At 50.6% G+C, this 20,570-nt stretch overlaps 1 protein-coding gene across 2 annotated transcripts in view; it reads left to right on the forward strand.

Annotated features, from left to right (window-relative positions):
• Window positions 1–20,570, forward strand: part of TFB1M (transcription factor B1, mitochondrial) — a 213,471-nt gene that overhangs the window by 217 nt on the left and 192,684 nt on the right. For both annotated transcript variants that reach the window (XM_073672427.1, XM_073672429.1), the window contains exon 2: window positions 13,675–13,809. In XM_073672427.1, the coding sequence (XP_073528528.1) occupies window positions 13,695–13,809 (115 nt within the window). In that variant the 5' untranslated portion in view covers window positions 13,675–13,694. The remainder of the gene's footprint in view (window positions 1–13,674; window positions 13,810–20,570) is intronic.

The following is a 20,570-nucleotide window of genomic DNA, read 5'->3' on the forward strand; positions in this document are numbered from 1 at the left end:
CGCCCGCACGTCAGGTATACTGTGCAGGCATGGCTGAGGTGACTGCCCGCACGTCAGGTATACTGTGCAGGCACGGCTGAGGTGACTGCCCGCACGTCAGGTATACTGTGCAGGCATGGCTGAGGTGACTGCCCGCACGTCAGGTATACTGTGCAGGCATGGCTGAGGTGACTGGCCGCACGTCAGGTATACTGTGCAGGCATGGCTGAGGTGACCGCCCGCACGTCAGGTATACTGTGCAGGCATGGCTGAGGTGACTGGCCGCACGTCAGGTATACTGTGCAGGCATGGCTGAGGTGACCGGCCGCACGTCAGGTATACTGTGCAGGCATGGCTGAGGTGACCGGCCGCACGTCAGGTATACTGTGCAGGCATGGCTGAGGTGACCGGCCGCACGTCAGGTATACTGTGCAGGCACGGCTGAGGTGACCGGCCGCACGTCAGGTATACTGTGCAGGCACGGCTGAGGTGACCGCCCGCACGTCAGGTATACTGTGCAGGCATGGCTGAGGTGACCGCCCGCACGTCAGGTATACTGTGCAGGCATGGCTGAGGTGACTGGCCGCACGTCAGGTATACTGTGCAGGCATGGCTGAGGTGACTGGCCGCACGTCAGGTATACTGTGCAGGCATGGCTGAGGTGACCGCCCGCACGTCAGGTATACTGTGCAGGCATGGCTGAGGTGACCGCCCGCACGTCAGGTATACTGTGCAGGCATGGCTGAGGTGACCGCCCGCACGTCAGGTATACTGTGCAGGCATGGCTGAGGTGACCGCCCGCACGTCAGGTATACTGTGCAGGCATGGCTGAGGTGACCGCCCGCACGTCAGGTATACTGTGCAGGCATGGCTGAGGTGACCGCCCGCATTTCAGGTATACTGTGCAGGCACGGCTGAGGTGACCGGCCGCACGTCAGGTATACTGTGCAGGCACGGCTGAGGTGACCGCCCGCGCGTCAGGTATACTGTGCAGGCACGGTTGATGTGACCGCCCGCACGTCAGGTATACTGTGCAGGCACGGCTGAGGTGACCGCCCGCACGTCAGGTATACTGTGCAGGCACGGCTGAGGTGACCGCCCGCACGTCAGGTATACTGTGCAGGCACGGCTGAGGTGACCGCCCGCACGTCAGGTATACTGTGCAGGCACGGCTGAGGTGACCGCCCGCACGTCAGGTATACTGTGCAGGCACGGCTGAGGTGACCGCCCGCACGTCAGGTATACTGTGCAGGCACGGCTGAGGTGACTGTTAAAGGACGAGGTTTCCCTCCAAAAATATCAGTAATTAATGGGGGAACTTTCCTACTCCTCTATTGAGGTCCGATATTAACTATTAACATCAAACTTGATTATTAATAATTAATATCCACTAACGTTATCTGTGCCTTATACCAGGGTTCCCCAACTCCAGTCCTCAAGGCCCACCAACAGGTCATGTTTTCAGGATTTCCTTAGTATTGCACAGGTGATGTAACTATTGCCTGTGCTGATGATGGAATTATCACCTGTGCAATACTAAGGAAATCCTGAAAACATGACCTGTTGGTGGGCCTTGAGGACTGGAGTTGGGGAACCCTGCCTTATACTATATACCAACTGAGACAAAACCGTGTGCTAATAAAAGGTATTACACAAAAGTCTGCAGTTAATATACTACTATTTATCCCACTAACACAGTACACAATAATAATAACAATATACAATTCCCAATTACCTATTTTCCACCCATGTTTCCTAATCACTCATGCAATATTAGCCCACCCAACTATACTAACTTTCCCTCTATATATATATATATATATATAGATACAAGGATAGTAAGGTTAGTACAATATATGTAGGGCTAGTAAGTAAAGAGTTACAGGGGAAGAGAGATACTCAGCCATGTGTTAGGTCCATCTCTCCATGTCTCCAACTCAGTCCAAAAAGCAAAAAAAGGGCAGCACATGAGTGCTCTGGGGTTTTTTAGTCCTGCACAGGAAATGAGGTGGTATTCCCCGCCCACTGGCTAAGGTCTTTGTACATGTCCAGCCATACTCGCAAAACCTGTTTTAGTACATGGCTGGACAGTTTGTTGATCCTGCCCCCAACAGCAGCAAACAGACTGAAACACATAAGGAGATGGGGGCCAATATATACATGTACACTTATCTGCAAGCATGGCTAGCATACAGATACATATATACATGTACAACCTAGGACACTTCCCTTTACAATCCCCCTGTTGTCGAGAACACGACAATGAAATTTGAGGGAAGTGTTGTACTGGGATATATTTGCCTACTCAAGCCCCATTTATAAGTTGTGACAGTTCAGGATGAAGTGAAGTATAATACTGCACTTAGGTACCTAGACATCAGCCATTACGGCCATCAACTCTTCCCTGCCTTTCACCGTAATCCAACGCATCCCTCCACAGAATACACTCTGCTTCTTTCTTGGATCTTTAATCAAAGTCTTTTTGTTGTTAAAGTCTTTTTGCTGTGGTCCTGTCGTTGCCAGTCTTCAGGTATCTGCCTACCCCAAAGTCGTCTTGCTGGTCAGACTCTGGAATGGCTTTACCCTCAGTGTATAGGTTGGCCCGAGTCACTATCCTGTGTACACCCCTCACCCTGCCAGTCTTTCTAGTCCTCTCCCGCAGCTTGCTTCTGCAGGGTTATGAGTTCTCCTGGCGTGATGAGACTGCTGGGTGTCACAGTGTGTAGTTGGGCCTCACCACGTGGTTTCTTTGAGCACCTCCTTCTTTTTGGGGTACGGTCAATCGTGATCTTTCAGCAGAGGCACGACATCCCTCAGGCACGACTTTCGTCAGGCAATTTTCCTGTAGTCTTGATTGAAGATCGTTGATGAGTTTCTTCCATGGATAGATACGCAGATCTTTACTAGGCAGGTCAGAGTTTCTCGAGTAGGGATTGATGTCACAATACCTAAGTTGACTGCGGGAAGAAACACCGTCTGATTCTAACAGACATTCAATCCATCCCTTACGAACTTCACAATAGCTAGGGTTGAAGTGGCAAATACCTTATAAAGTGAGGGGACCTGTCCCTAGAGAAACCTAACTCTATTCCCCCATTCACACAGAACACACATTACAATTCCATTCCAAAATAAGCTTTTGGTTTGAATGCATATAGAGACTTGAGCTAAAATAGCATGTATTCTAACTGATCCACAGAGCACATGCAGATCATTGACCCATGTGCAATTGGAGTAACTACTGGCTGCAAATGCATGAACACCGTCACATGAACACACTTAATGTGGACTGAGTATGTCCATGCACAGGTAGTTCTGCACTTACACCAAAAGTGTCTATATGCACACATATGGAATTTCAGTATACAGTAAAACTCATAAATTTACATTAAATTATATATATACACAATATATATTGGATTCGGGGTAAAGGACTGTGTTTGTCTTATGTCCTTAACCCCCCTCTCTGGCTGAGCTCATGGTGCTCAGCCTGACTTCTGTGCAGTTGGGCAGACAGTCTTTTGATCCTCCTGCAAATAAGAAACAGTCCAATATATAAGATCGCGACCAGGAGGCAATGACAGGAAGAGGCAGATTTGGGGCTTTATTACAGTCTCCTCATGGCTAAAATCAAAGTGGAGATGTTTCAGCTCTGTGACAAACACAAGAGGGGTCTTCTGGCATCTCTCAGGGGTATCTGGGTGAAGGTCAAGACTTCTCTCAGGAGTGATAGGTGTTCTTCAGCATTATGCGATACCTAAAATGGGATTAAGGGAACAATACGCTCCTGGGAGTTCTCCCGGTGCAGTTATTCAACATCCTGGCACTGGATAACCTCCCTTACTTTGATCTTCCCTGTCCCATCAAACTCCCGTTCCTTCAGGGTGACCTCCCCCTGTTAACCTTTCTTGAGCTGCCTAGCAAGTTCCTATTGCATAGGCAATGCCTTGACTCTCTTGAACCCCACAAAATGAACGCAATTTTTCTTTAGTATGCTCCTAGTCAATTGCCTCTGTTTCCTATACAGACACCCCTTCCAGTTTTTCACAATCCAAAAGAGTAACACACAGCCCTCGCAGCTACTTATTCTCCTATACATAGCTTCAAACAGACTACACAGAGACAAAGACTCATCGTGTATAGTTGGCTTGAACTAATTCAGGATTTCTGGAGTAACATCCCAGTTTGCCAGCCTCATGCCTCATCATGAAACTGCCCATCCCTGGGTTCGGTACTCCCCGTTGCCACATACTACCTATTAAGATATGTAGGCAACCACAACCAGCTGGAACTTCAAGGCCTAGGTGTACAATATATACCTATCCACACCACACCTATCTTAGTCCATGCCGAAAAACCAGCTCACTCGTGGATATGGCTCTATTATCAAAGGAAATATGTTCAAACTAAGGTTCACTGTTTTAAGTTGTATCCTGCATCAAGATTTAAACAAAACCAGGTTATCCGTCCAAACTTCAAGGTCTAAGCACACAGTATAACACGACACTCCATCGTGTACGTCAGTTACCTGTCCATGCTTCTCTGCCTGTCTTAGCTCACGTAATACACCCTTTATTCAATCCAAAATGCACAGAAAACAAAAAAAAGCAGACCATTAACAAATTATCCGCCTGAACTTCAAGGCCTAGGTGCACAATGTATACCTGTCCGCACCTTTCTACCTATCTTAGTCCATGCGGAAAAAACAGCTCATCCACGCATGTGGCTCTATTACAAAATGAAAACAAAAAAAAATAAAATACACATTCCTGCGATCTGTGCTACTCTTAACCTTAATTCTATGGAAAAACTGGAGACTTGACAGGGGGTCCGATAGAAAACAGAAAACAACCAGCATACTAACAAATCCTGTTATACATTGCATACACATTGAGACTCCTATAAAGCCTTTCTGCCACCTGTCTGAGCCTCACAGGTCTAACGATATATTTAAACTGTAAAAGAACAAACCGAGTAAATTACAGAACAGTAAAATAAACTAATAAGACAAAACAACTGTATACATATAGAACAGTACAGGTCTGTTAGAAACTCTGCTAATTGAGTTTAAATCAAGGCATACTAGCAAAAAAGGGCAGCACATGAGTGCTCTGGGGTTTTTTAGTCCTGCACAGGAAATGAGGTGGTATTCCCCGCCCACTGGCTAAGGTCTTTGTACATGTCCAGCCATACTCGCAAAACCTGTTTTAGTACATGGCTGGACAGTTTGTTGATCCTGCCCCCAACAGCAGCAAACAGACTGAAACACATAAGGAGATGGGGGCCAATATATACATGTACACTTATCTGCAAGCATGGCTAGCATACAGATACATATATACATGTACAACCTAGGACACTTCCCTTTACAGTGACCGCCCGCACGTCAGGTATACTGTGCAGGCACGGCTGAGGTGACCGCCCGCACGTCAGGTATACTGTGCAGGCACGGCTGAGGTGACCGCCCGCACGTCAGGTATACTGTGCAGGCACGGCTGAGGTGACCGCCCGCACGTCAGGTATACTGTGCAGGCACGGCTGAGGTGACCGCCCGCACGTCAGGTATACTGTGCAGGCACGGCTGAGGTGACCGCCCGCACGTCAGGTATACTGTGCAGGCACGGCTGAGGTGACCGCCCGCACGTTAGGTATACTGTGCAGGCACGGCTGAGGTGACCGCCCGCACGTCAGGTATACTGTGCAGGCACGGCTGAGGTGACCGCCCGCACGTCAGGTATACTGTGCAGGCACGGCTGAGGTGACCGCCCGCACGTCAGGTATACTGTGCAGGCACGGCTGAGGTGACCGCCCGCACGTCAGGTATACTGTGCAGGCACGGCTGAGGTGACCGCCCGCATTTCAGGTATACTGTGCAGGCATGGCTGAGGTGACCGCCCGTACGTCAGGTATACTGTGCAGGCATGGCTGAGGTGACCGCTCGCATTTCAGGTATACTGTGCAGGCATGGCTGAGGTGACCGCCCGCACGTCAGGTATACTGTGCAGGCACGGCTGAGGTGACCGCCCGCACGTCAGGTATACTGTGCAGGCACGGCTGAGGTGACCGCCCGCACGTCAGGTATACTGTGCAGGCACGGCTGAGGTGACCGCCCGCACGTCAGGTATACTGTGCAAGCACGGCTGAGGTGACCGCCCGCACGTCAGGTATACTGTGCAGGCACGGCTGAGGTGACCGCCCGCACGTCAGGTATACTGTGCAGGCACGGCTGAGGTGACCGCCCGCACGTTAGGTATACTGTGCAGGCACGGCTGAGGTGACCGCCCGCACGTCAGGTATACTGTGCAGGCACGGCTGAGGTGACCGCCCGCACGTCAGGTATACTGTGCAGGCACGGCTGAGGTGACCGCCCGCACGTCAGGTATACTGTGCAGGCACGGCTGAGGTGACCGCCCGCATTTCAGGTATACTGTGCAGGCATGGCTGAGGTGACCGCCCGTACGTCAGGTATACTGTGCAGGCATGGCTGAGGTGACCGCTCGCATTTCAGGTATACTGTGCAGGCATGGCTGAGGTGACCGCCCGCACGTCAGGTATACTGTGCAGGCATGGCTGAGGTGACCGCTCGCATTTCAGGTATACTGTGCAGGCATGGCTGAGGTGACCGCCCGCACGTCAGGTATACTGTGCAGGCATGGCTGAGGTGACCGCCTGCACGTCAGGTATACTCTGCAGGCATGGCTGAGGTGACCGCCCGCACGTCAGGTATACTGTGCAGGCATGGCTGAGGTGACCGCCCGCACGTCAGGTATACTGTGCAGGCACGGCTGAGGTGACCGCCCGCACGTTAGGTATACTGTGCAGGCACGGCTGAGGTGACCGCCCGCACGTCAGGTATACTGTGCAGGCACGGCTGAGGTGACCGCCCGCACGTCAGGTATACTGTGCAGGCACGGCTGAGGTGAGCGCCCGCACGTCAGGTATACTGTGCAGGCACGGCTGAGGTGACCGCCCGCACGTCAGGTATACTGTGCAGGCACGGCTGAGGTGACCGCCCGCATTTCAGGTATACTGTGCAGGCATGGCTGAGGTGACCGCCCGTACGTCAGGTATACTGTGCAGGCATGGCTGAGGTGACCGCTCGCATTTCAGGTATACTGTGCAGGCATGGCTGAGGTGACCGCCCGCACGTCAGGTATACTGTGCAGGCACGGCTGAGGTGACCGCCCGCACGTCAGGTATACTGTGCAGGCACGGCTGAGGTGACCGCCCGCACGTCAGGTATACTGTGCAGGCACGGCTGAGGTGACCGCCCGCACGTCAGGTATACTGTGCAAGCACGGCTGAGGTGACCGCCCGCACGTCAGGTATACTGTGCAGGCACGGCTGAGGTGACCGCCCGCACGTCAGGTATACTGTGCAGGCACGGCTGAGGTGACCGCCCGCACGTTAGGTATACTGTGCAGGCACGGCTGAGGTGACCGCCCGCACGTCAGGTATACTGTGCAGGCACGGCTGAGGTGACCGCCCGCACGTCAGGTATACTGTGCAGGTACGGCTGAGGTGACCGCCCGCACGTCAGGTATACTGTGCAGGCACGGCTGAGGTGACCGCCCGCATTTCAGGTATACTGTGCAGGCATGGCTGAGGTGACCGCCCGTACGTCAGGTATACTGTGCAGGCATGGCTGAGGTGACCGCTCGCATTTCAGGTATACTGTGCAGGCATGGCTGAGGTGACCGCCCGCACGTCAGGTATACTGTGCAGGCATGGCTGAGGTGACCGCTCGCATTTCAGGTATACTGTGCAGGCATGGCTGAGGTGACCGCCCGCACGTCAGGTATACTGTGCAGGCATGGCTGAGGTGACCGCCTGCACGTCAGGTATACTCTGCAGGCATGGCTGAGGTGACCGCCCACACGTCAGGTATACTGTGCAGGCATGGCTGAGGTGACTGGCCACACGTTAGGTATACTGTGCAGGCATGGCTGAGGTGACCGGCCACATGTCAGGTATACTGTGCAGGCATGGCTGAGGTGACCGGCCGCACGTCAGGTATACTGTGCAGGCATGGCTGATGTGACCGCCCGCGCGTCAGGTATACTGTGCAGGCACGGCTGAGGTGACCGCCCGGACGTCAGGTATACTGTGCAGGCACGGCTGAGGTGACCGCCCGCATTTCAGGTATACTGTGCAGGCATGGCTGAGGTGACCGCCCGTACGTCAGGTATACTGTGCAGGCATGGCTGAGGTGACCGCTCGCATTTCAGGTATACTGTGCAGGCATGGCTGAGGTGACCGCCCGCACGTCAGGTATACTGTGCAGGCATGGCTGAGGTGACCGCTCGCATTTCAGGTATACTGTGCAGGCATGGCTGAGGTGACCGCCCGCACGTCAGGTATACTGTGCAGGCATGGCTGAGGTGACCGCCTGCACGTCAGGTATACTCTGCAGGCATGGCTGAGGTGACCGCCCGCACGTCAGGTATACTGTGCAGGCATGGCTGAGGTGACCGCCCGCACGTCAGGTATACTGTGCAGGCACGGCTGAGGTGACCGCCCGCACGTTAGGTATACTGTGCAGGCACGGCTGAGGTGACCGCCCGCACGTCAGGTATACTGTGCAGGCACGGCTGAGGTGACCGCCCGCACGTCAGGTATACTGTGCAGGCACGGCTGAGGTGAGCGCCCGCACGTCAGGTATACTGTGCAGGCACGGCTGAGGTGACCGCCCGCACGTCAGGTATACTGTGCAGGCACGGCTGAGGTGACCGCCCGCATTTCAGGTATACTGTGCAGGCATGGCTGAGGTGACCGCCCGTACGTCAGGTATACTGTGCAGGCATGGCTGAGGTGACCGCTCGCATTTCAGGTATACTGTGCAGGCATGGCTGAGGTGACCGCCCGCACGTCAGGTATACTGTGCAGGCACGGCTGAGGTGACCGCCCGCACGTCAGGTATACTGTGCAGGCACGGCTGAGGTGACCGCCCGCACGTCAGGTATACTGTGCAGGCACGGCTGAGGTGACCGCCCGCACGTCAGGTATACTGTGCAAGCACGGCTGAGGTGACCGCCCGCACGTCAGGTATACTGTGCAGGCACGGCTGAGGTGACCGCCCGCACGTCAGGTATACTGTGCAGGCACGGCTGAGGTGACCGCCCGCACGTCAGGTATACTGTGCAGGCACGGCTGAGGTGACCGCCCGCACGTCAGGTATACTGTGCAGGCACGGCTGAGGTGACCGCCCGCACGTCAGGTATACTGTGCAGGTACGGCTGAGGTGACCGCCCGCACGTCAGGTATACTGTGCAGGCACGGCTGAGGTGACCGCCCGCACGTCAGGTATACTGTGCAGGCATGGCTGAGGTGACCGCCCGTACGTCAGGTATACTGTGCAGGCATGGCTGAGGTGACCGCTCGCATTTCAGGTATACTGTGCAGGCATGGCTGAGGTGACCGCCCGCACGTCAGGTATACTGTGCAGGCATGGCTGAGGTGACCGCTCGCATTTCAGGTATACTGTGCAGCCATGGCTGAGGTGACCGCCCGCACGTCAGGAATACTGTGCAGGCATGGCTGAGGTGACCGCCTGCACGTCAGGTATACTCTGCAGGCATGGCTGAGGTGACCGCCCGCACGTCAGGTATACTGTGCAGCCATGGCTGAGGTGACCGCCCGCACGTCAGGTATACTGTGCAGCCATGGCTGAGGTGACCGCCCGCACGTCAGGTATACTGTGCAGGCACGGCTGAGGTGAGCGCCCGCACGTCAGGTATACTGTGCAGGCACGGCTGAGGTGACCGCCTGCACGTCAGGTATACTGTGCAGGCACGGCTGAGGTGACCGCCCGCACGTCAGGTATACTGTGCAGGCACGGCTGAGGTGACCGCCCGCACGTCAGGTATACTGTGCAGGCATGGCTGAGGTGACCGCCCGCACGTCAGGTATACTGTGCAGGCATGGCTGAGGTGACCGCCCGCACGTCAGGTATACTGTGCAGCCATGGCTGAGGTGACCGCCCGCACGTCAGGTATACTGTGCAGGCACGGCTGAGGTGACCGCCCGCACGTCAGGTATACTGTGCAGGCACGGCTGAGGTGACCGGCCGCACGTCAGGTATACTGTGCAGGCACGGCTGAGGTGACCGCCCGCACGTCAGGTATACTGTGCAGGCACGGCTGAGGTGACCGCCCGCACGTCAGGTATACTGTGCAGGCACGGCTGAGGTGACCGCCCGCACGTCAGGTATACTGTGCAGGCACGGCTGAGGTGACCGGCCGCACGTCAGGTATACTGTGCAGGCACGGCTGAGGTGACCGCCCGCACGTCAGGTATACTGTGCAGGCATGGCTGAGGTGACCGCCCGCACGTCAGGTATACTGTGCAGGCATGGCTGAGGTGACCGCCCGCACGTCAGGAATACTGTGCAGGCATGGCTGAGGTGACCGCCCGCACGTCAGGTATACTGTGCAGGCATGGCTGAGGTGACCGGCCGCACGTCAGGTATACTGTGCAGGCATGGCTGATGTGACCGCCCGCGCGTCAGGTATACTGTGCAGGCACGGCTGAGGTGACCGCCCGGACGTCAGGTATACTGTGCAGGCACGGCTGAGGTGACCGCCCGCATTTCAGGTATACTGTGCAGGCATGGCTGAGGTGACCGCCCGTACGTCAGGTATACTGTGCAGGCATGGCTGAGGTGACCGCTCGCATTTCAGGTATACTGTGCAGGCATGGCTGAGGTGACCGCCCGCACGTCAGGTATACTGTGCAGGCATGGCTGAGGTGACCGCTCGCATTTCAGGTATACTGTGCAGGCATGGCTGAGGTGACCGCCCGCACGTCAGGTATACTGTGCAGGCATGGCTGAGGTGACCGCCTGCACGTCAGGTATACTCTGCAGGCATGGCTGAGGTGACCGCCCGCACGTCAGGTATACTGTGCAGGCATGGCTGAGGTGACCGCCCGCACGTCAGGTATACTGTGCAGGCACGGCTGAGGTGACCGCCCGCACGTTAGGTATACTGTGCAGGCACGGCTGAGGTGACCGCCCGCACGTCAGGTATACTGTGCAGGCACGGCTGAGGTGACCGCCCGCACGTCAGGTATACTGTGCAGGCACGGCTGAGGTGAGCGCCCGCACGTCAGGTATACTGTGCAGGCACGGCTGAGGTGACCGCCCGCACGTCAGGTATACTGTGCAGGCACGGCTGAGGTGACCGCCCGCATTTCAGGTATACTGTGCAGGCATGGCTGAGGTGACCGCCCGTACGTCAGGTATACTGTGCAGGCATGGCTGAGGTGACCGCTCGCATTTCAGGTATACTGTGCAGGCATGGCTGAGGTGACCGCCCGCACGTCAGGTATACTGTGCAGGCACGGCTGAGGTGACCGCCCGCACGTCAGGTATACTGTGCAGGCACGGCTGAGGTGACCGCCCGCACGTCAGGTATACTGTGCAGGCACGGCTGAGGTGACCGCCCGCACGTCAGGTATACTGTGCAAGCACGGCTGAGGTGACCGCCCGCACGTCAGGTATACTGTGCAGGCACGGCTGAGGTGACCGCCCGCACGTCAGGTATACTGTGCAGGCACGGCTGAGGTGACCGCCCGCACGTCAGGTATACTGTGCAGGCACGGCTGAGGTGACCGCCCGCACGTCAGGTATACTGTGCAGGCACGGCTGAGGTGACCGCCCGCACGTCAGGTATACTGTGCAGGTACGGCTGAGGTGACCGCCCGCACGTCAGGTATACTGTGCAGGCACGGCTGAGGTGACCGCCCGCACGTCAGGTATACTGTGCAGGCATGGCTGAGGTGACCGCCCGTACGTCAGGTATACTGTGCAGGCATGGCTGAGGTGACCGCTCGCATTTCAGGTATACTGTGCAGGCATGGCTGAGGTGACCGCCCGCACGTCAGGTATACTGTGCAGGCATGGCTGAGGTGACCGCTCGCATTTCAGGTATACTGTGCAGCCATGGCTGAGGTGACCGCCCGCACGTCAGGAATACTGTGCAGGCATGGCTGAGGTGACCGCCTGCACGTCAGGTATACTCTGCAGGCATGGCTGAGGTGACCGCCCGCACGTCAGGTATACTGTGCAGCCATGGCTGAGGTGACCGCCCGCACGTCAGGTATACTGTGCAGCCATGGCTGAGGTGACCGCCCGCACGTCAGGTATACTGTGCAGGCACGGCTGAGGTGAGCGCCCGCACGTCAGGTATACTGTGCAGGCACGGCTGAGGTGACCGCCTGCACGTCAGGTATACTGTGCAGGCACGGCTGAGGTGACCGCCCGCACGTCAGGTATACTGTGCAGGCACGGCTGAGGTGACCGCCCGCACGTCAGGTATACTGTGCAGGCATGGCTGAGGTGACCGCCCGCACGTCAGGTATACTGTGCAGGCATGGCTGAGGTGACCGCCCGCACGTCAGGTATACTGTGCAGCCATGGCTGAGGTGACCGCCCGCACGTCAGGTATACTGTGCAGGCACGGCTGAGGTGACCGCCCGCACGTCAGGTATACTGTGCAGGCACGGCTGAGGTGACCGGCCGCACGTCAGGTATACTGTGCAGGCACGGCTGAGGTGACCGCCCGCACGTCAGGTATACTGTGCAGGCACGGCTGAGGTGACCGCCCGCACGTCAGGTATACTGTGCAGGCACGGCTGAGGTGACCGCCCGCACGTCAGGTATACTGTGCAGGCACGGCTGAGGTGACCGGCCGCACGTCAGGTATACTGTGCAGGCACGGCTGAGGTGACCGCCCGCACGTCAGGTATACTGTGCAGGCATGGCTGAGGTGACCGCCCGCACGTCAGGTATACTGTGCAGGCATGGCTGAGGTGACCGCCCGCACGTCAGGAATACTGTGCAGGCATGGCTGAGGTGACCGCCCGCACGTCAGGTATACTGTGCAGGCATGGCTGAGGTGACCGCCCGCACGTCAGGAATACTGTGCAGGCATGGCTGAGGTGACCGCCCGCACGTCAGGTATACTGTGCAGGCACAGCTGAGGTGACCGCCCGCACGTCAGGTATACTGTGCAGGCATGGCTGAGGTGACTGGCCACAGCGTCGTCATTGACATCGCTCATCAACATGGCTTTCCAGAGTCAATGTATGCACTAGACTTAACTATAGGGCTCCATTAATCAGACAGAGGTCTAATGAGAACGCTTTTGTCTTCTGTCCGCTCTTCATGTCAATATGTCCCAAAAGCCGGTATTGAAGAGCGGAGTACATTATGTTATTCCATCCCGCGGAGTCGAGCAGACGATGCAGAATTTGCTGTGTAACGTCTTTTTTTTACATTGAGAATAATGGATGCTGCAAAAATATATATTTCATTTTGTTGAATCTTTTTTGGGTGAATTTTTCATGGCAGCAGAACTATTTAAAAGTTTTCCATAGAGTTGCATATATCAGATTGAATTTCTCCAGAGCAACAATCTGTATTTGCAGTTAATTTTGTGACAGAAATCCGAGGCTCAGCCTCATACAATGGAGTTGATTTACACGTGCCAGTCTGCTGAGGTTTCCTTGTGAAATCCACTTCAATTCGCATTGGACAAATCTGCAATGGATTTCCCATTGAAAATAATGGGAGGCAGTTTGTTGGTGCATGAAAAAAAACAATGTCTTGTGAACATACGCTTATAGTCAGACTTTACAATATCATTGTATCAGGTTAAATATACTGAATTTTCCACTTTTTTTTCTTTGATTCAGTTCATGAATATTTCAGAAAGATGACTCAGTATCGTTTACCTCCATTGCCGACCATAAGGGAAATTATAAAACTTTACAATTTAAGAGCAGAAAAACAACTGTCCCAAAATTTTCTGCTGGATTTGAAACTTACTGGTAAGTTGTTTTTTTTTTGTTTGTTTTTTATCATCAAATGGGGTTTCTACTACAGTTTTTATTCCTTTGGCTTTTTCTGGATTAAAATAAAGAAATGAGGATTCTTTACTCACGTTAATCTTTGTTGACTCAGCTGTATCAGTGACGTCATGACTGAAGTACGTGACTGCTGCAACCAATCACTGCATATAAGAGGAGTAAAAGTTTGGAGGTACAAACCTTACCATAGCATACACCCTTGTCAATTTAACAGGAGTGTAGTATATTTTTGTGCCATATTACAGTCCAACGTTTCAGTCTGGCTACACAACTTATAGGAATCTATTTGCCGATCAGTTTGGGTTATTAAACCTAGAGAAATGCCCTCGTATTAAGCTTTTGTGAAGATGATATAAGGCTATGTGCCCACGAGGCAGAAATGCTGCATATTTTTTCCGCATCTCCCTGGCAGGAAAAACGCATGCAGATTGTACATGCGGATTTTACATGCATTTTTCCCGCCAGGTAGAAGCGTTTGTCAAGCTTCTTTGCATGCATTTCTGCATGTGGGTTATCAAGCGCTTTTCCAAGCGATCTAGCATCACCTGGAAAGTGCTTGACAACTTGTTCATACTATATAAATCCAGGCAACCGGCATGAATTTATATAGTGTGACCAAGTTAGTTAAAAAAAAAAAGAATAAGAATGGTAAAAAATAAAGATTATACTCACCTTCCGGTGTCATCTCCGCTGCGTCCGGTGTGTTGGGCGACTCGCGCTGTTGTGAAGGACCTGCGGTGATGTCATTGAGCCATGTGATGGGTCACATGACTCAGTGACGTCATGGCAGGTCCTTCACACCAGCAGCGCGAGCATTGCAAGAGACCAGACGGAGCAGACAAAACACCGGGAGGACATCAGAAGGTAAGTATAAACTTTATTTTTTATTTTAAATTCTTTTTTTTACAGTTTCTATGGTGCCCAGGTCTGGATGAGAGTCTCCTCTCCTCCAGACTTGGGTACCATCCGCACATAGAAGTGCATAATATCCGTGTGTACAAATGTACTGACACGGATATTATGCGATTCAATGCAAGTGTCAATGGCGGCGATTACGCTGCGTGTCCACAAAATTAATGGACATGCTGCGGATTTTTGAGCGCAGCATAAATGCTGCGGAAAAATCCACAGCATGGGCATTGACATTGCGGCTTGTCATTGGGGACCATGGGGGGCGGATTACCAAGCGTTTCCCAAGCGTTTATGCTGCGGAATTTCCGCAGCATAAACGCTTGGAAAACGCATAGTGGGCACACAGCCTAAGGGAATCGCTTGGTAATCCCCATGGTCCCCAATGACAAGCCGCAATGTCAATGCCCATGCTGCGCTCAAAAATCCGCAGCATGTCCATTAGTTTTGCGGACACGCAGCGTAATCGCCGCCATTGACTTGCATTGAAACGCATAATATCCGTGTCAGTACATTTGTACACACGGATATTATGCGTTTCTATGTGCGGATGGTACCCAGGTCTGGAGGAGAGAAGACTCTCATCCAGACCTGGGTACCATAGAAACTGTAAAAAAATGAATTTAAAATAAAAAAAGTTTATACTCACCTTCTGATGTTGATGTCCTCCCGGTGTTTTGTCTGCTCCGTCCGGTCTCTTACAATGCTCGCGCTGTTGTGAAGGACCTGCCATGACGTCACTGAGTCATGTGACCCATCACATGGCTCAATGATGTCACCGCAGGTCCTTCACAACAGCGCGAGCCGCCCAATACACCATTCTATTTTTTACCATTCTTATTTATTTTTTTTTTTTAACTTGGTCACACTACTATAAATTCATGCCAGTTGCCTGGATTTATATAGTGTGACCAAGTTGTCAAGCACTTTTCCAAGTGATGCTAAAATCGCGTGGAGAAGCGCTTGATAACCCGCATGCGGAAATGCAAGTGAAGAACGCTTGACAAACGCTTCTACCTGGCAGGAAAAACGCATGTAAAATCCGCATGCGTTTTTCCTGCCAGGGAGAAGCGGAAAAAATATGCAGCATTTCTGCATCGTGGGCACATAGCCTAATAGTAGGAGCTCTAAATCTATGTATTATTATAGGTAACCTATTAGTAACACTATCCCTATGCAAGTAAAGGTAGTGTGGGATAGTGCAGTGTAAGATGTTATGAAAGATAACTAATATGGTGTCATCAATTGCACTGAAATTTGGCTTTATTGATATGCAAATTAGATCAGCAAGTGCACTTGTAGATGTGTCGGTTCACTTGCAGTCTAGGGCTCCACATCGTGTCTTCCTGCCAGTGCCGCACCCTGTGAGAGAGAGGATTTGCTGCATAACATCATTCCCCCTCGCCACTGTCAGTCAAGAAACAGGGATGCCCTGGTAGTGAGATACCATATTCAGTAAGTGCACGTCCATGTTTCATTTCCAGATCAATAAAAGCCAAATTTTGACACTAATAGGCATATTTCATAGTGCTTTACCCTACTTAATTCCGAACGATCTGTGCTGTTTCTTTACATACATGAAAAAGGGAACTATTTTCATCAATGTGTTGGATCAGATTTTCAGCAGTGTTTAGTCAGTGTTTGCAAAAAAAAATAACAAATCTTCTAGTCATCAGGCTAAGGTCCCATAATGAGTATTTGGTGAGTTCTTGATGTTGCAGATTTTCTGCAGCATTTCTGCATCATTTACGTTATTTGCGTTTTTTTCATTGCGTTTTTTTACGCTTTTTTTATCATGTTTTTCAGCTGCAGTTTTAGTCTCTTTTTTTGTTTTGGATACTTCCTGTTATTTAACTTTGATTAAACTTTATTGATCTAGTCATAGGTTGATTGCATATTTTTAATTGCAGATTTTCCTCATGTTTTTCGAGTCTGTGGAGAAAATCCGCAAATAAAATGCATATTTACCGAAAGTGAAATTGACATATTGCAGTTTTCAAAAATGCACGACCGGTCAGATTACACAGCATAAAAAAGCACTATGGGCATGATATTTCTATAAATCTCATTCACTTTGCTGGATCAGTAATACCAAAATCATTTTTTTTGATAAATAAAAGTGTTAACTAAGTACCCTATGTTTTTACATGTTTTACTATTTACGTACTGTAGGGTTTCTATGCATTGTTTTCATTCTAAGATATATTTGTCAAAGGGAATCTGTCAGCAGATTTTTGCTATGTAATCTGAAGAGAGCAGGAGACTGAACACAGAATTCAGGGATGAGTCACTTTTTTGACTGTGTGCTGTTGTTTACTTACAATGAAGGTTCTATCACCAGGACATTATCATTGCCTGGAATGGGCGCTGCCTGAGCAGCTGTCCGACTCCACTCCCTCCTGCAGCTCACTGTCAATATACAATGTACATAAAAAGCTGTGACTCAGAGGTTGTGGACGGGGGCAACTTTCTGAGCTCTGCTACATCTAAAAGCACTGATTGCATCACACTGCTGCACCCAGTAAACCATACCTCCCAAATTTTGGAGAACAGAAAAAGGGACACATCATGCGCAGCGTGTCAAATTTTGGTCACGCCCCTGGTCACACCCCAATCCACGTCCATTTACCATCATCTTTTTCATTTGGCAGGAGGAGTTGTCAGAGGGGCGCTGGTAGTGAGGAAAATTCAGCAGACTCAATAGACTGCAGGGCGCAGACCCAAATCCGGGACTGTCCACTGTATCCGGGACAGTTGGGAATAGAGCTGAGCGGATGGATTCACGGATTTCTGGTCCAGTGTCTAGATCAGTGATACCTGGCGGCTGGACAGGAGGCCGTGAATCTCTTACCATCTGGGGTCCCTGGCGACTTTTGATCACCCGGAGCCGTGCAACATCACCTGTGCATCCTGCTCATCTGTAGTTCGGACCTGTGGATTATTTTTTCTTCCCTCATTCACATTCGGAGCCGCCAGAACTTTCTCATCATTATGTAGCTTCACTATACGACATCTGGCTTTTTGTGTCTTGAAATACTGTGTTTTTTGCAGGATCCGCACCTAACTCCACAATAAAAAACTTCCCTCCTTTATTTGATGCGTTTCTGGTGTAGATGTGAAACCGCGTTTTTAATGTGCTTTTTATAGTACAGAATAGCTTTGATTCTGCACTTACTAAAGTATCTGCTTTTTTTTTAGGCTCCACATAGAAGCATCTAGAGAAGAAAAAGCACCAAAACCGCATAGTTCAGCCGCGTCCTTGGGAGCACAGCTGGCGCCTTTTTTGTTAAAGTAGCTTTTATTAAGGATTTTTTACATAAATGGGGTAAAGAAAAAAGAGGGGAGACATATAAATAGACAGTAATATAGAAGAAAGAGGGAGACATAAATATACAGTAATATAGAAGCAAACAAGAACAAAATAAAAGCAAAAAGCGAAATTTAAAGGGATAAAAGATATAGACAAAATAAAGGGTGGAAAGGGTTAAGGATGAGAAGGGGGAAGGAAAAATATGGTTTATTAAGGAAAATGTGGGGAAAAAATGTAAAAATGAAAGTGATAGAAGGAAAATGAAAAAGATTGGTATGTACAGCACAGGCAATGGAAAGGGGTTACGATACACATAAAAGATACCTTATGTATGAAACATTTAAGAGTTGGAGGGGAAGAAAAGGAATGGGAAATTCAAGGAAAGAAAAGGGAAAGGAAGAACACCTGTAAAAACAGGTATAGAGACAAGCGTATAGATAAATACTAACTTCTAAATAATGTAAGATACTGTTTGTTGAATTCTAATAGCGGGCGCAGTTTTCATAAAATCACATCCACGTTGCTTCGACAGTTAAATACAGCAGCATTTACACTACATGTGAACACAGTCTAAATGTCCAAGCAAAGTGGATATGATGCCATGAAATCTCTGCTCTCTGTGGTCTGAAGATGCCTCTGAACTCTGCAGTTTTGGTGCATTTTCTCTCTACAGGCTTCTCCTGAAAAATGCATGAAGGAAAAAAAACGCTGCTCCATTTTTAAGTGCAAAATCAAAGCTTTTCTGTACTGTTAAAAACTCTGCTTCATATCTGCCCCATAATCGCATCAAATAAGGGGAAAACACATAAAAGAAACGTAGCAAACATGCAATAATCAGAGAAGATTGTTATTTTGTGGTCTGGTGCAGATACCTGCAGAAAAAATGCAGCAGAAAGAACGCAGCATTTACGCTATGTGTGAACACGGCCTCAGCGTTGCCATTTTAATACATTTTTTTAATGGGTTTTATAGAGAAAAAATATCAATCACGCCACTTTTTTACGTCATTTACCGATCCTTGTAAATCTGATCGCTGTGTTATGTGGGTCGGTACGATTATAGGGACACCAAATATGTCCATGTTATTTGCTGATTTGTGGTGTTCATTACTTTTTATGAAATGCATTAAAAATGACTATTTTTTTCATTATTATTATTTAGTAATTTTATAGGCTGAAAAAATCTTATTCTCCCTCTAGAATAAAAATACATATATTGTACATAGCAGTGTATTTCTATCCTTTTATAGTCAAATCCTGTAGTTCAGATTAAGTATACAGAATTCTGCTAGTGACATCACTATAGCTTGTGGCTCAGCAGCCTAAGTGTCTGTATCAATGATGTTTTAAGGTTGTGGGTTCAAGACCAGGGGCTCACAGAAAAAAAATAGATTTTTGTAATTTCTCATTAGTTTTACTACTTTTATAGGACCAAAACAATCATTTTCTTCACGTCAGTGTACAGGCACCATAAAAATACATTGTTATACACAATGTATTTTTATGGACTTGTATGAGCTGCTTCTGGATTCATTGCCTGCAATGTAGAGTCAAAGATAACCAAATTCTCATATGTTAATCATTGAGAGTTGTAGCTCAGTGGTTAGAGCTACAGCCTCTGGACATTGAGATCCCAGTTGATGTGAGATCAAGTTCCGAGTAAATGTGATCATTGGAGAAAAAAAAGAGGTGAGTAATATATAATTTATTCACTGAGCAGCGAGCGGCTCTGTCCCCCGAGGAGGAGGAGCTACGTAAGTGAGTATAGAAGCCAGGAGAACAGCTGAGCCGTGACGGGACGTGGGACTGAGCCCTCAAATCGGGACAGTCCTGCAGAATACGGGACGGTTAAGAGCTATGAGTAAACGAAGTGGTGGGACTGAGCCCTCAAATCGGGACAGTCCTGCAGAATACGGGACGGTTAAGAGCTATGAGTAAACGAAGTGGTACATTGCTGGATTCAAGCTCACTTTTCCTACATTAAACTGCTCTCAGATGAGGCAGCAAAAACCTGGTGACAGATTCCTTTTAATGACCACAGTGTGAATGTGCACCTACTTATTAAACTTACTAGATGGTGGCCCGATTCTAACGCATCGGGTATTCTAGCATATGTCTCCCGACCCTCTTTTATAATGCCCCATGCAGGAAGTCACATCCCCCGTATATAATACCCCATGCAGGATGTCACATCCCCCGTATATAATGCCCCATGCAGGATGTCACCTCTCCCCCATATAATGCCCCATGTAGGATGTGACCTCTCCCCCCATATAATGCCCCAAGCAGGATGTGACCTCTCCCCCATATAATGCCCCATGCAGGATGTCACCTCTCCCCCATATAATGTCCCATGCAGGATGTCACATCCCCCCTATATAATACCCCATGTAGGATGTCACCTTTCCCCCCATATAATGCCCCATGTAGGATGTCACATCCCCCCTATATAATACCCCATGTAGGATGTCACCTCTCCCCCCATATAATGCCCCATGTAGGAT

Source organism: Phyllobates terribilis, unplaced genomic scaffold, assembly GCF_046119375.1.
Source record: "Phyllobates terribilis strain yellow unplaced genomic scaffold, ASM4611937v1 Scaffold_3__8_contigs__length_932513732, whole genome shotgun sequence".
NCBI lineage: Eukaryota > Metazoa > Chordata > Amphibia > Anura > Dendrobatidae > Phyllobates > Phyllobates terribilis.